General features: G+C 39.8%; 1 protein-coding gene across 3 annotated transcripts; it reads right to left on the bottom strand.

Moving 5' to 3' along the window:
* Positions 1-1,484: 1,484 nt before the first annotated feature.
* Positions 1,485-12,713, bottom strand: LOC308390933 (sodium-dependent neutral amino acid transporter B(0)AT2-like). 3 transcript variants are annotated; one of them, XM_080873302.1, is made up of 13 exons: positions 12,575-12,713; positions 11,351-11,477; positions 10,324-10,537; positions 9,772-9,929; positions 9,298-9,418; positions 9,019-9,194; positions 6,115-6,225; positions 5,784-6,025; positions 5,459-5,642; positions 5,158-5,359; positions 4,566-4,725; positions 4,314-4,476; positions 1,485-3,024 (listed from the first exon to the last, which is right to left on the bottom strand). In XM_080873302.1, exons 3-13 carry the CDS (start codon positions 10,535-10,537, stop codon positions 2,788-2,790), a joined length of 1,968 nt encoding a protein of 655 aa, XP_080729428.1. In that variant the 5' UTR covers positions 11,351-11,477; positions 12,575-12,713; the 3' UTR covers positions 1,485-2,787. The 3 variants fall into 3 exon arrangements, with proteins under 3 accessions (XP_080729428.1, XP_080729429.1, XP_080729427.1); XM_080873303.1 differs by lacking the exon at positions 11,351-11,477 and having other exon boundaries at positions 12,575-12,696; XM_080873301.1 differs by lacking the exon at positions 12,575-12,713 and having other exon boundaries at positions 11,351-12,540.
* Between the last annotated feature and the right edge of the window lie 312 nt (positions 12,714-13,025).

Here is a 13,025-nt window from a genome sequence, read left to right as displayed (position 1 = left end):
TTAAATGTGTAGTTACACTCTGAATATTAGGAGTGAGCAGACGTACAGCCCTTTCAGCTTAATATTCTGACAGTTAATCATCTAAGCCAGGGGTGGGGGACTCCAGGCCTCATGGGTCGGTGTCGAGCAGGTTTTAGATGTGTCCTTGATCCAACGCAGCTGAATTACCTCTTCAACAAGTCTTGACGTTCTCCAGAGGCCTGGTAATGAACTAATCATTTGATTCAGGTGTGTTGACCCGGGGTAAGGACCCAGGCCCTATTTAAGGACTGAGAGATAAGAAAGAGAAACAAAACAAAGAAAAGCACTGACTGTTCTCTTTATCTGACAATTAAAACACGGATTTGAAAGCAAAAGCTACAATAGACCCACCCCCTCATGTTTCATTTCACCTGCACTCCTGTAAATGAGCTGCTGGGGATTTATAGAAAATGAAAAGTATTATGTTCTTTCTTTCTGTTACAGCTGGAAAGAGTCAGAAACAGCTTCTACTCTTTCCAGCTGTAACAGAAAGAAAGGCTGTAAGAAAAACAAATGTTCATATTGTCGTTGTATCATTTTTGTTGTAGCTGCACAGACATTTACCTCTCGGCGGGTCTCGATATGCTTCAACTTTCCCAGAAAAATAATTGTGCTGATGGGCAGCAACACCCAGCAGGTAGTGGAAAGAGCATGTTTTAGTGCAGAACAGGACAGCAGAAATCTACACTTTTTCCATTATCTATCAAAACTTTATGAACTTTAAAACACGAATGAGATGCTAAAGTTTATTAAGAAAAGAACAGCAACAAATAATACAACAATAGTGTCTTACATACATTTTGAACACTACTGCAATGTCAAAAGAAATGTTTTTAAAGTTACAAGAATGCTAGGATGCTTTTAACGGTTTGTTCATTCTGCCCTATTAGAGCTAAAGGCCCCCGGGATTAAACAGCATAATGATCCATCAAGTCAATTCATTCAACTATATCCTGATAAAACGGAAAAACTACACCAGAAAACACACTGCAGCTGTGAGACGATATCACAGAGCAATGAAGTCTAAAAAATATATTAATCTTTACAAAAAACATACACAAAAGGTCCTTTAGGCAATTTTCCATTTACAACTACAAAAAAACTACTCAAATGTTTAGCAATAAAAACTATTTTACATGTACCATTTACATACATACACATCATATAAATATCTTTTTATCTTTTTGTTGCATTAGCATGATGTCACTTGACAACAGCTTCAGTCAGTCTTTGTACTCTAAATACACAGATGTGCAGATTTTGTTTTGCACTGACTTTGTTACCGAAGAGTTTAAAAAACAGAGGACATAAAAACCTCACCACACACTTATCAACTGTGTCCTTGAACAAATAATGCTAGCCTGCATGTTTATTATAACCTGGGCAGCTACACCTGCTTACGTAGTGTAAAATGTCTTATCGAGTTCAAACACAGAGTCTGGTCTCGGTTGTTTTTTTGACTGTAAACATGCTGTGCTGAACAGCAGCATACGTAGCTAAAGCGACTCATTTCTGGAGTAAACGTGATAGTAAACCTGCACAGTGTTGTACTGTAGGTATTAATCCAAGTTGCTCAGGAAAAATATAAACATACAGTGAAAATACTTAGCAGTCACTACAAGTCTGACTTCAACAGAGACAGCAGTGACAGGTTAATGACGCGGTAGCTCAGCCGGCTCATGATCAATGACAATTCTCAGGTTATCATAATGAATGACCAACAGAAAGAAGAGAAACTACGAGAGTGAAAGGACGATGTAAATGAATGTTAACTATGTAACAACGTTAACAAAACAACTATAACATGATCTTTATCATCCTCTGCCGTTTCTGGATCTGCGTTTCAGGGCTGCTGCATAGCAGAGATGGTCAGACCTCTGTCCGTCTCCCCAGACACTTCCTCTGTCTCATAGATCTGACCCAGGGCCTCCTTTGTCTCACTCCCTTTGTTAGCCACGGTAGAGTTGAACACCCATTAGGAATATAGCCCCTCGTACGTTCCCCCACAGCAAAATTGTCCTCAGTGAGGGGGCCAGCAGGAGGTACTGTGGGGTCCATACATTGTGGACTGGGCAGTGGTCAGGAGCAGAGGCTCTGATGGTCCAAACCCTGGTTTCCAACACTGGCTTTGGGATCATAGAATATTTACGGCTTATATTAAAAGCATATTTTTGCTTCTTTGGACACTAACTTTGGTAAAAAATAACTTAATGGAAATTTTACCCAATAGTTTTCACAAATCAATAAATTATCTGTTCCATACTACAAACTTTTTAAAAGCTGCTGGAGCATCTTTAGCATCTAGATCTAGTTTGACTTTAAAAGTTTAAAAAGAAAGGAAAATATTAAAATGGCCGTTTGGAATATTTCTGACTAATTTGGCAGCATCTGTAATTAGTGGCAGTAACAGAAAACGTAGTTTAATACTACAGGTCAGACTCCTGGGAACTCATGTCCTTTTAGTGAAGACCTTGGATTACAATCAAGCTTCTTCCATCATTCTGTGAGCAACAGCAGAGAAGCTGTGCAGCTCACTGTGGCTCATCTTTCTTGCTTAACTTCCTCTTTTAATGTAGTTCACCGCCTTCACAGAGGCCATGACGGATATGCAGTTTAACAGCTGGCATTATGTAGATGTGTTTCTGATTTTGAACAAGTGAGGTAACTGCAAGGCTCAGTAACAAAATGACTGTCCCTTTATAATGCATCAGCTTATATATCACTGATAAGTTCCTTCTCCTTAAATACAGCCCATTTGTTGAGGGTTTAGGAAACCGGAGCAGCGTCCCCATTCCTATGTTCCAGTGCTGAAAGGTCAGTCATAGCAGTTTCCTCAGTGTTAACCATCCTGTAGTGACCATTCTCTGCATCCCTACTTTGTGTGTTTCTCTTCTGTAGAAACGCGTGGATGAAGCCCACTGGCACGGGCAGTGTGGCAAATATTATTAATAAAGCCAAAACAGCCAGAGCCCAGTCAGGATATTCCAAATGCTCCTCAGAAGCCTGAAAAATCAAATCAAATGAATCATTCAGGAAGTTAAACAGTTAAGAGCTTTAGTGTATTGTGAAAGATAGTAATAAACTGAGCTTCAGGATATTAAAAATAAACTCCAAAAATCTCTTCTCAAACTGATGTTTTCTTTCCTGCAATCACAAAGTGCATATCTTTCTAAACTAATCTGCAGTAGACTGGAGCCACCCCTCATTTCTTTATGTTTTGCTTCCAACGAGCCACACGTTCTTATACTTTTTTAAAGTGGTCTTGAGCAATAGTTCTCCAGGCTTTCTAAAAGTCCTTTTTTGGCCGTTTAACACTGACCATGAACTGTTCAAGCATAAAAAAGTCACTCCACTGTGTTGTGTCGACACATAAGAGACAATTTAGCAAAGAACAAATTTAAATTCTAGGCACTCTGTTACTAGCAACCAGTGGCAAACACACCATTTTTTGCATTTCTTTATCTAATCCTTTGAAAAATGCCAAACATAACAGTTCGACGGGCTTAAAAAAGACAACAATATGATTCCCAACGAGCTAATAACTCTCAGCTCGGTGTGCTCTTTAAAAAATGAAGAAATCGGACAAGTGGCGGACAAAAGAAGAAACGACAGGCCTAAAAAAACTATCAACAGCAGATGAGCAATATCTGAAAGTAATGTCCTGATCAAATGGGGGGGGGAAATATCTGATTCAGGAACTGAGCCTGGCCTTTCAGCTAATCCATCTAGTGTTTTCCAAAGTTTCATCAGAAATTGTCTCAGTGAAAATGTGTCTTAAGGAGGAGAAACGGGGAGAAAAGGCTGAGCCAAGTCCAGTTCTTGTCTAATGCTAAAAAAATCAATTTCAACAAGTCTTATGAAGGGTTTACATTTTCAGCACGACAGGAATTCCAAACAAAAACACACAGTGCAGCACTGTCAGTCATGGATTCCCTAAAGAACAGACCTCCACATTCTTGTAGCAGAGTGTGGGATCATCTTGACAGAGAACAGAACAAAAGGAAGGCAACATCAAAAGAAGAGCTTGGAGTAGTCTTCAAGAAGTCTGAAGAACTATTCCTGAAGACTACTTAAAGACATTGCACAAAAAGCTTTCCTAACTTAGCTGTGATGAAAGTGGACATATTAAATATCTGCTTTCAAGCCTGTTAGAATTGTAAACATTGTCTTTGCCTTATATACTGCGTTTGCATGTATGTTTGCAGATGCTTCAATAAATTCTTGCACTTCTTTCTCATAAGGAAATGAAGTGTAGTTCAAGACTTTTATAAAGTTAATAAATAACTTGATACCTTTTCCTGGTTCCATGACATATACGTGGGGCGAGACAGGAACATGCGGATAGTGGTGGCTCCGAGCAGCCCAAGCATAGCAAACAGGCAAATGTATTTCCACAGGTATTTGTAAACAACACTGGGACGCCAGCCCAGCATTCCTTCAATGTCATTAAGGAATCTTTAGTGAGATGGAAAAAAAGTACACAAGACTTTAGTGAGATTTATGGTTAAAAACACACCTCACTTAACCACAATCAGAAACCTCACCTATCAGCTCCATACAACCAAGACACACTGAAAGTCTCAAAAACCACCACGATGATGAGTGGCAGCGTCGCAGAGTAATCATCGAACATCATCATAAAGTAGTTCCCACAGCGCTGAGTGAAGAGCAGGCCAAGCAGAAAGCCAATGATGCAGCTGGCAACTGCAACAAGACACACATGTTGTTATAAAGAAAAAAACATCTTCTTTAATGTCAGCATAGAGCCTTTATAACAGAACTCAGTGGATGACGTCAAAATGTTATTAAAAGACATCAGTTTCAGATTCAAAGTCTGAAGCTATGCACACACTGGAAACACCTCACTTGTCACTTTGAAGTGAAGGCTGGTCACTTGCTGGCATTTCAGGCTCTGGTTGCCTGGGTAACCATCTAATGTATTTAATACCAAGTTATATGACAGTCGTTCTTCCTTCTCATTGGATCGTCTCTTCAGTCTCAATTGCGTACAGTGGCTACGGAGCTTTATAGTATTGACAGATGTGCAGTTTAACAGCTGTCAACGACCAATCTTTTCGATTGCCTTGAGTCGTGCATGAATTTTCAAACAATAGAAGAGGTAAAACTGGTTCTTACTTGTAAGCTTGGTTTTGTTCCTCGCCAGACATTTGAAGCGTTCACTCAGGGGGGCGAGGATGCCCTCCATAGTGCCAAACATAGTGCTGAGTCCAAGATTGAGTAGCATGAGAAAGAAGAGGGCGGACCAGAAAGGGCTGCCAGGTAGGAGGGTCATGGCCTCTGTGAAGGCGATGAAAGCTAGACCTGTTCCCTCCACACCCTGAACATAAACACAGCTTTAGTCATCATGATTTGCAAGCCAATTATAACATCATCTACGTAAGCAAACTGAAACTAGTCTAAGAAGCGTAATGTTTACCTTCTGCATTTCTTTTTCCAGGTCACAGTCTGTTAAATTGCCAGGCACCATAGATGCATACTGTTCAAACCAGTTACTGTAGTCCTTCAGAGCCACAGATTTGGGATCAGAGTAGTTAAACGGTGGCATCACGTTATTGGGCACAAGACCGTCGTGAAAGTGTTTTGACAGGTCATTCAAGTTGCTATAAAAAAGACAACAGGATACAGAAAAATATTACATTTCTGATTTTGAAAATCCAAACACAATTTCCCTCAGCTACATCAACAGTGTTCATGACACGGTACATGCAAAACACACATTTTAGTCTTATAATTAAACATACCTGGCTACACACTCCATGACCTTGTTTTTAGCTCGGAAACCAAGGACAGCAAAGACCACCAGAGTAGCCAGCACAGATGTGAGGAAGTTTATGAAGGAGACGGTGAAGGCATCACGGTGGCAGTTGTTGTTCCTGGGGTTGTAGGAAGAGTAGGCGATAATGGACCCAAAGCCAAGGCCCAGCGCAAAGAAAACCTGCGTAGCTGCCTGCCGCCACACCTGCACATCTGCCCAGATTTCCAACTGCATTGCAGAAACAAAAGCTGTGTCAAAGAACTATTTATATCTCTTTCTCTTCTCTACACTGAACCAGACGTTTTATCTGCCGATACCTTGGGGTAGAACATGAAGCCGATTCCTTCAAATGCTCCATCCAGCAGGAGCCCTCGGATGAGAAAGCAGAACAGCACCACGTATGGGAAGATGGAAGAGAAATACATCACCTAGGGAAGCAGAAAGAATAATTACCTGTGTGCAAAACACATCATAATAAACACATGATGTTAAATATAGAGGTCAGCATGGTTTTAAATATTAAAAGCTATTTACAGACGTGTAAACTTTGTTTACTGCATCATTACAACTGCATATGAAATTAAAACAGACTTATTATGCTTACAGTTCAAAATAACCCCTATTCATCATGCACTGGGGCTCAGCCCCTTAGTTCATCCTGTGACTGAAACAAGCCATTTTAGCTACTGCCCCTTTAAGTGACCTGTCTCCTGATTGGCTGCCCCTGGCAAACAGAAGGTTTTAACTGCTGGCTTTATTTGATGTCATACATGCCAGGAGAAGGAAAAAAACTGTCTGAGACTGAGCGTTTAGAGCAGTGTGGAGCTTGAGCTTTATTTATCCCATTTATATAGCAATTTCTTTTGTTATAGCCGTTGAATGATTAAAATAAATGAATACAATATTTTAAAATGAACAAAAAAGTAGAGATGGACCGATCCGATATTACGTATTGGTATCGGTCAGATACTGACCTAAATTACTGGATCGGATATCGGAGAAAAATTAAAAATGTAATCCGATCCATTAAATATCACGAAAGCACCTCACAAAACTTGAACTCGCCTCAGAACGTTAGCACGTCGGAGCAGTATGCATCACGTGATAGAGCGGCTGTGGCATGCGGGACCTGTCGGTGGTCTGGATAGCATTTGGAGCTTCGCTAGCAACCCGGCATTTCATCTCCGACAAGGTTATCCCGAGAGAAGTAAAGCAAGTGTGTAAGTCCATCCCTGAATGTTTGTAAAGCATTCCTGCGTTAAGCTTAACAAGCGACTGCCTCTTCTTGCTGCTACTTCAATCATGAAACTGCTTAATGATCAGCTGATTGGCTTTTCTGTCGTGAGTCCGTCTCTCTTGTTTGCTTTTGGCCCACTTTGCACCAGAAAGAGGAAACCAGTGGATAAACAACAGCAGCACGTTTAAGCTTGATCAGCTGTTGTTAGAATGTATTTAATATTACTTTCTACACCAGGATCTTTTTCTACGTAGCTGACGGCTGGTAACTGTGCAGGGGCGGATCTAGCAAAGTTTAGCCAGGGGGGCCGATAGGGCATTAACAGGGAAAAGGGGGCACAAAGACATACTTTTCTTTCTTATTCTCATTTAAAATGTCTAGCTTTTAATAAATAATTATCTGACACCCAAAGTTTTAATTTGATGTAAAATGAATAGAAGTCAATTACTGTATATAGTGACTATTAAGTCTAATATATATACCCTAGTAAGCTATAGTACTTTTTCCTTTGGGAAGGTACCATCTGTGCAGTCTGCAATTTTGTTGAAGAAAGATGTTGAATCTATTTAATATTTCTTGAAAAATAATTGATTTCTGTGCATTTTTTTTCACACTGCATCAAATTAAGGTTGATTACGTCGATTAAGCATCATGAGGTGGAGTGTGAGGGGTGGTTCCCTATTTTTTATTTATTTATTTTTGTTGTTGCTGGGAGTTGGAACCCTATTAGTTAGGTTGCTTAATATTTACGCTAAGTACTCTTTAAAATACCAGAATAGGGAGGATGGTGTAGGTTTAAGTTTATTAGATTGATCAGTATTGCTGAACTATGAAATATTTTTCTTTGCATACAGGTATAACAGAATAGCTTTAGTGTAGTTGTTGTTTTAAACTTGAGTATGAACTTATACAAAATGCAGCAAGATATTTAAAAAAAACTGTTTTGTTGATTAAAAAACACTATATCGGATTCATATCGGTATCGGCAGATATCCAAATTTATGATATCGGTATCGGACATAAAAAAGTGGTATTGTGCCATCTCTACAAAAAAGCAAAACAGAATTTTAAATACCAATGCAGTAAAGAAAGAGGACAATGGTGTGAGAATGTGCCAACAAATTTGTCCTATTAAGACCACAAGTTTTAACTGGGCCTCCCTCGCTGCCTGCCTGTGCTTATCACACCAAAAACATATGGCTCTTGTGATAGAAACAGCAGGAATCATCTGATATGAGCTCAGTGAGTGAGCGAGTGACGTTAGCATCAAAACACAGTATACAGCAAAATATATCATCCCCATCATGTGTTTACTGTAGGCAAGACAAAATTCTTGGACTTGAACCACATAATCCTTTTTTTTTTAATGTTTGTCCCCCATTGTGGTGTACAGCACCAAAGAGAAAAGACTGTTTAATGCATTAAGGGAAACAAACACCACGGTATGAACCATGAATTAAAATTTACAAAAAAATATTAAAATATGTGAAATAGTTTTTGCCATTTGAGGTCAGCCAACACGTAAGCCACGCATTCCACAGATTCAGGCACTCACAGTAACCCTGAAATCCAACACATGACAGGGATTTAACCCAACTGAGAGACGTAAACAGCACGCAGCGCTGCATGTCACTGTTACTCAGCAAGACAAATGAAGGACTTGTCTTTTGTTATTTTTGTTATATTTGTTATTTTCTAATCAGCTGATTCCTGAGTAAACACTAGAATAAATATTTCATTTCCAAAACAGTTATTTTCTTTAAAGCTACCAAACAAACCTGTTCCAGCATTATTTCTAATGGAGTCACCAGTTTTTCCTTTAAATGTGATTCACACAACACCAGTGTGTATATTACATTGTGGATAAACACACTCATCAGTCATTTAACACTGAGACATTTGAAGAAGAGACTTATATATATAATAAAGATATAATAAAGGTGCTTCGCTATAACAAATGGACACAATAAGAACGGACAGGTACCTTTACAGACGTCTTGATACCCTTGAACATCCCCAGACACACGATGGTCCAGGCTGCCAGCAGACAGCAGACGATGTAAGTGTTGAAAGAGCCCGTCTCATCGATTGAATCTGTGATATCCAGAGCTTTGCGGTACCAGAAATACGACGTGGGAGAACTCTTGATACATTCCTTTACTGGTGAGAAAAGGAAAAGTACACATCAAATTACAACGCTTACATTAGACACCACTCATGCTCACAACTTTGTGAGTTTTGAACCTTAATGCGCCGCGTTTACCTGTTACATTCCCCTGTTCTGGGCACTTCTCCCAAGGTAATGGGTGCTGGAATGAGTTCCCGAGATAGAAAAGACTCCATGCAAGGATCACATTGTAGTAGAGAGCCACAAAGAAACAAACCTGAGAACAGTTGAAAACAAGATAATATGTTAAAACCAGAGAAGAAGAAAGTATGCGCATTGCTGTAGGCCGTACAGAATGAAAGAGAAAGTCCTGTTCTCATAAACTACAACTGTCCTGACATTCAAGATGGAGAAGAGAATGTGGCCCTGACAGACTAATACAATTATTTGATAACAAATAACAAATTTGGTATACCACTCTATCCAAACAACTTTTAATACATAAACAGTACTTTTTCCTTCATAAAAACTTCCTGCACAAAAAGACATCTGTATATCGCACAGCCCCAAACTGATAGCGTTAGGAAGAGGAAGCGAGGAGGGTTAATTATTCAACAGTTGTTATCTTACCACACAGCTGGAGTAACCAATGCCAGAGAGCCTGGGTGAGATATATTTCCATACTCCGATGCTGCCCTGTCGGATGGCTTGACCGGCTGCCAACTCCAGGAAGAACAAGGGGATGCCCACAATCAGCATCAGCAGGATGTACAGCAGGAGAAAGGCTCCTGGGAAGAGAATGACTCTCAGTTAGCAAAAGAGCAACACCACGTGTGCAAAGAAGAAGCAGATGTTTATACTAGCACGACAGCTCTGAGTGCTTCCTCTACCAACACCAGTTTGATCTATTTGGCTTATACAGATTAGACTGCAAACACACAACTCCACTGTTTCATTTCTGGTGTTGGTCTAATCACATGCTTGTCCAGTAATGCAAAGACAGTTACTTTGTTTATTAGTTTCTGAGGGAAAGCAAGAATATCATTACAAAATAATATTTTAAAAGTTCCTACATGGAGAGGCGTATACCAGGAGCTGAAAACAATATCCTCTGCCACACAGCCACCCACTTCTGATGTGCGTGGCAGCGATCTACTGTGGTTAAGAGTTGCAGACGATTACCTCCTCCGTTCTGGTGACACAAATACGGAAACCTCCAGACATTGCCGAGTCCAACGCTGAATCCCACTTGAGCCAAAAAGTACTCTATTTTACTGTTCCATCCGGCTCGGGCGTCTGGCTCAGACGTCTCCTGCGGGCTGCTCTCTCCAGTGAGCCCATCAACTTCTGTGGCTTCTGTCCTGTCATCATCAGCTGGCAAGGGCTGCTTCTCCATCTGAAATTGAAGGGAGCAAAATGAAAGATTTTTAACTTTTCAAACAGATTAATAATGCAAATCAACACTTTTTCCCAAGGTTCTGCTCACATACAGACACCACAAAGAAGTCTGTCTGTACAGGTGCTTGGACATCCAGGTCACAGTAGCTTAAGTTGAAGGCGACTAGATATCTTTGTAGATTCATAAAGATGTTTCATCACCATCACCTCACTCAAGATGCTTCCTCAGTTCTACAAACTAATGGAGAGTCCTAGGTAGCATTTGATTGTCACCTTGGCGTTTAAGCCTAAAAAGGAATCTAGCCTATGTGGTAGTGTCTGTGTGGATTCTCGGTTTCCACATCAGTAAAAACCCTTAAAAAAAAAACCAACTTCCTTAATTTTACCATTTCCAGGTTTATTTTACATTTTTTACGCAGTTGTTCATTATAATTTTGGGATCTGTACTCAAAGAACACTGGACTGAAACATGCTACAACTTGAGGTGTTACTAATATTTAGGCCATAACAATGGCAGGACTAGGCTTAGTTGCATGGGGCACTGTACTGTCTGTTACCCGCTATGCCGCCAGACGATGAATGAATTTTCCTGGTAACCCAAGTGTAAAATCATTCTTGACACAAGCGCCAATTATATACTCCATATCACTTACAGTTACTCTCAATAACACTTAAAGCACCCCAAAAATAGTCCCTTCTAGTGACTTTGCGCGGTAAATGGGCTGATGCAATGGCATCATGGCTAAGAGCATCCTCGACCATTTGACTGGAGCTTACAGAAAGCGGACAATTAACATGAAGCCAAACTCACCTGGCAAGCAGCGGGTGCAGTCAACGAGGAGGTAGAAAAAGCGACAAGTAACGAAGAGCAGCGACGATAATCCTTTATCCCTCCTTTTGGTTAGAGGAAACGGCCACGTGTCGCTGCTGAACTATTACTAAAACAACATCGAGCTCAGTTATTGTTCTGTTTCTATATTTCTTCTTTAATGTAACATGCTAGAAATTTCTCAAACCACTATTATTAAATTCTTAAATACTAAAGTAAGACCTAAAACCGCTGACTATGTTATAAACGCGGCATTTTCGTTGTTAAGCCGTTTACTACGACGTAGCTGCGTTCTTCCGCTGTCTCGCGCCACGACGCCGTGAAGCCACTCCCATTTGTGTGTTTGTGTAACTTTCAAAGTAAAATTGAGACAAAACCATCGCTTGTAATGCAATAAATCATGAAATACACAACAGTACGGTTAATATGAATAAATAAACGAATAAATCAGAAATATTAAACTATGACAAACTTAATAAGAATTTTATAATTAAAGTTTTTTTTAAAGACGTGTAGAAATTACAAATACATTTGATGATGTTTTCTTTTTTATTATTATGGTACACGCGGTCTATGGAGTGTTAAAAAGTTAAAACTGGGCTTTTAATTTAGTCTAACTTCAATTAACTATAATGCACCACTGTTTACCCACTTCACCCACAGTGGGTAAAGCTTTCACCTAGATTTTAGCGATTTGAGCCTGGATTGCGCACATAACAGGCAGAGCCTTAACTCACCACTGACACGTGTTCATGTATGATGCCAGGTAGATGGTTAAAATCCGAACACGTGGGGAAATACCACTTCATCCAGGTTAAGTTGTTACCTTTATGTTTGCCACCACTAAATCTTTTGTCTCTGCTCAGTTTTCGCACTTTTATCAAAATAAGAAAATAAAAGAAAACAAAGGAGGCGGAGGCTGATGCAATAGTCTCAACATGGCTTTTACAGCCTACTGGGATTAGAACTTCGTGCCCGTGAGTGGTTGTAGCAGCATTGTTATTGTTCAGATTATATAGTTAATACATTTAAATTCTACTCCGAGCGAGGTGCGACATTTTTCTCACGCGTACAGACTCACACAATGCCACGTATGCCGGCTTGGAAGTTTTAAATAGAGCTGTCTAGTATCACTCATAAACTCATAAACTACTAATCTACGCATTTAGAAATAGTTAGGCGTATTAATTAATAATTGATAAATACCTTGTGATACAAACAAAGTCCGTGTAATGGAAGAGGTTCTTGAAATAGTTTTTCAATTGTCCATAAACCAAAGTCGCGCTTCAACCTCACCAACTTCACTGTCTCCGCCCCCACCTCTCTATTGGAGGATAAAGTGGGACTTGTCTTGTCAATTACTGTTATGAATTATGACACCCCACTTGTGAGTTTCCCACCTCATCCCTTTAAATCAAACATGTACACTGTGCAATCATGCATCACCCAACCACCACACACACACACACACACACACACACACACACACACACACACACACACACACACACACACACACACACACACACTTCTTTCGATTGTGTGAAATAATAATCTTTATGTTCTAATTAAATTCCAAAAATGTGAAATATTGAAATCGGCCATCGTGTTATCATTTTTCACAGGAAATAAGATGGTAAAAAAGCAGCAGGTGTTG

Source organism: Rhamphochromis sp. 'chilingali' (assembly GCF_963969265.1).
Source record: "Rhamphochromis sp. 'chilingali' genome assembly, chromosome: 22".
NCBI classification, from domain to species: Eukaryota; Metazoa; Chordata; class Actinopteri; order Cichliformes; family Cichlidae; genus Rhamphochromis; species Rhamphochromis sp. 'chilingali'.
The sequence above is the reverse complement of the archived record's forward strand: the minus strand, read 5'-3'. Positions and strand labels throughout refer to the sequence as shown.

Excerpts from the sequence above, each read along its gene's own strand:
- LOC308390933 (XM_080873302.1), bottom strand. The coding sequence starts at position 10,537 with ATGGAGAAGCAGCCCTTGCCAGCTGATGATGACAGGACAGAAGCCACA. Across the intron at positions 5,360-5,458 it reads TGGAAAAAGAAATGCAGAAG|GGTGTGGAGGGAACAGGTCT; the intron begins GTAAACATTACG and ends GTTTATGTTCAG. Across the intron at positions 3,025-4,313 it reads TGTCATGGAACCAGGAAAAG|GCTTCTGAGGAGCATTTGGA; the intron begins GTATCAAGTTAT and ends TTGATTTTTCAG.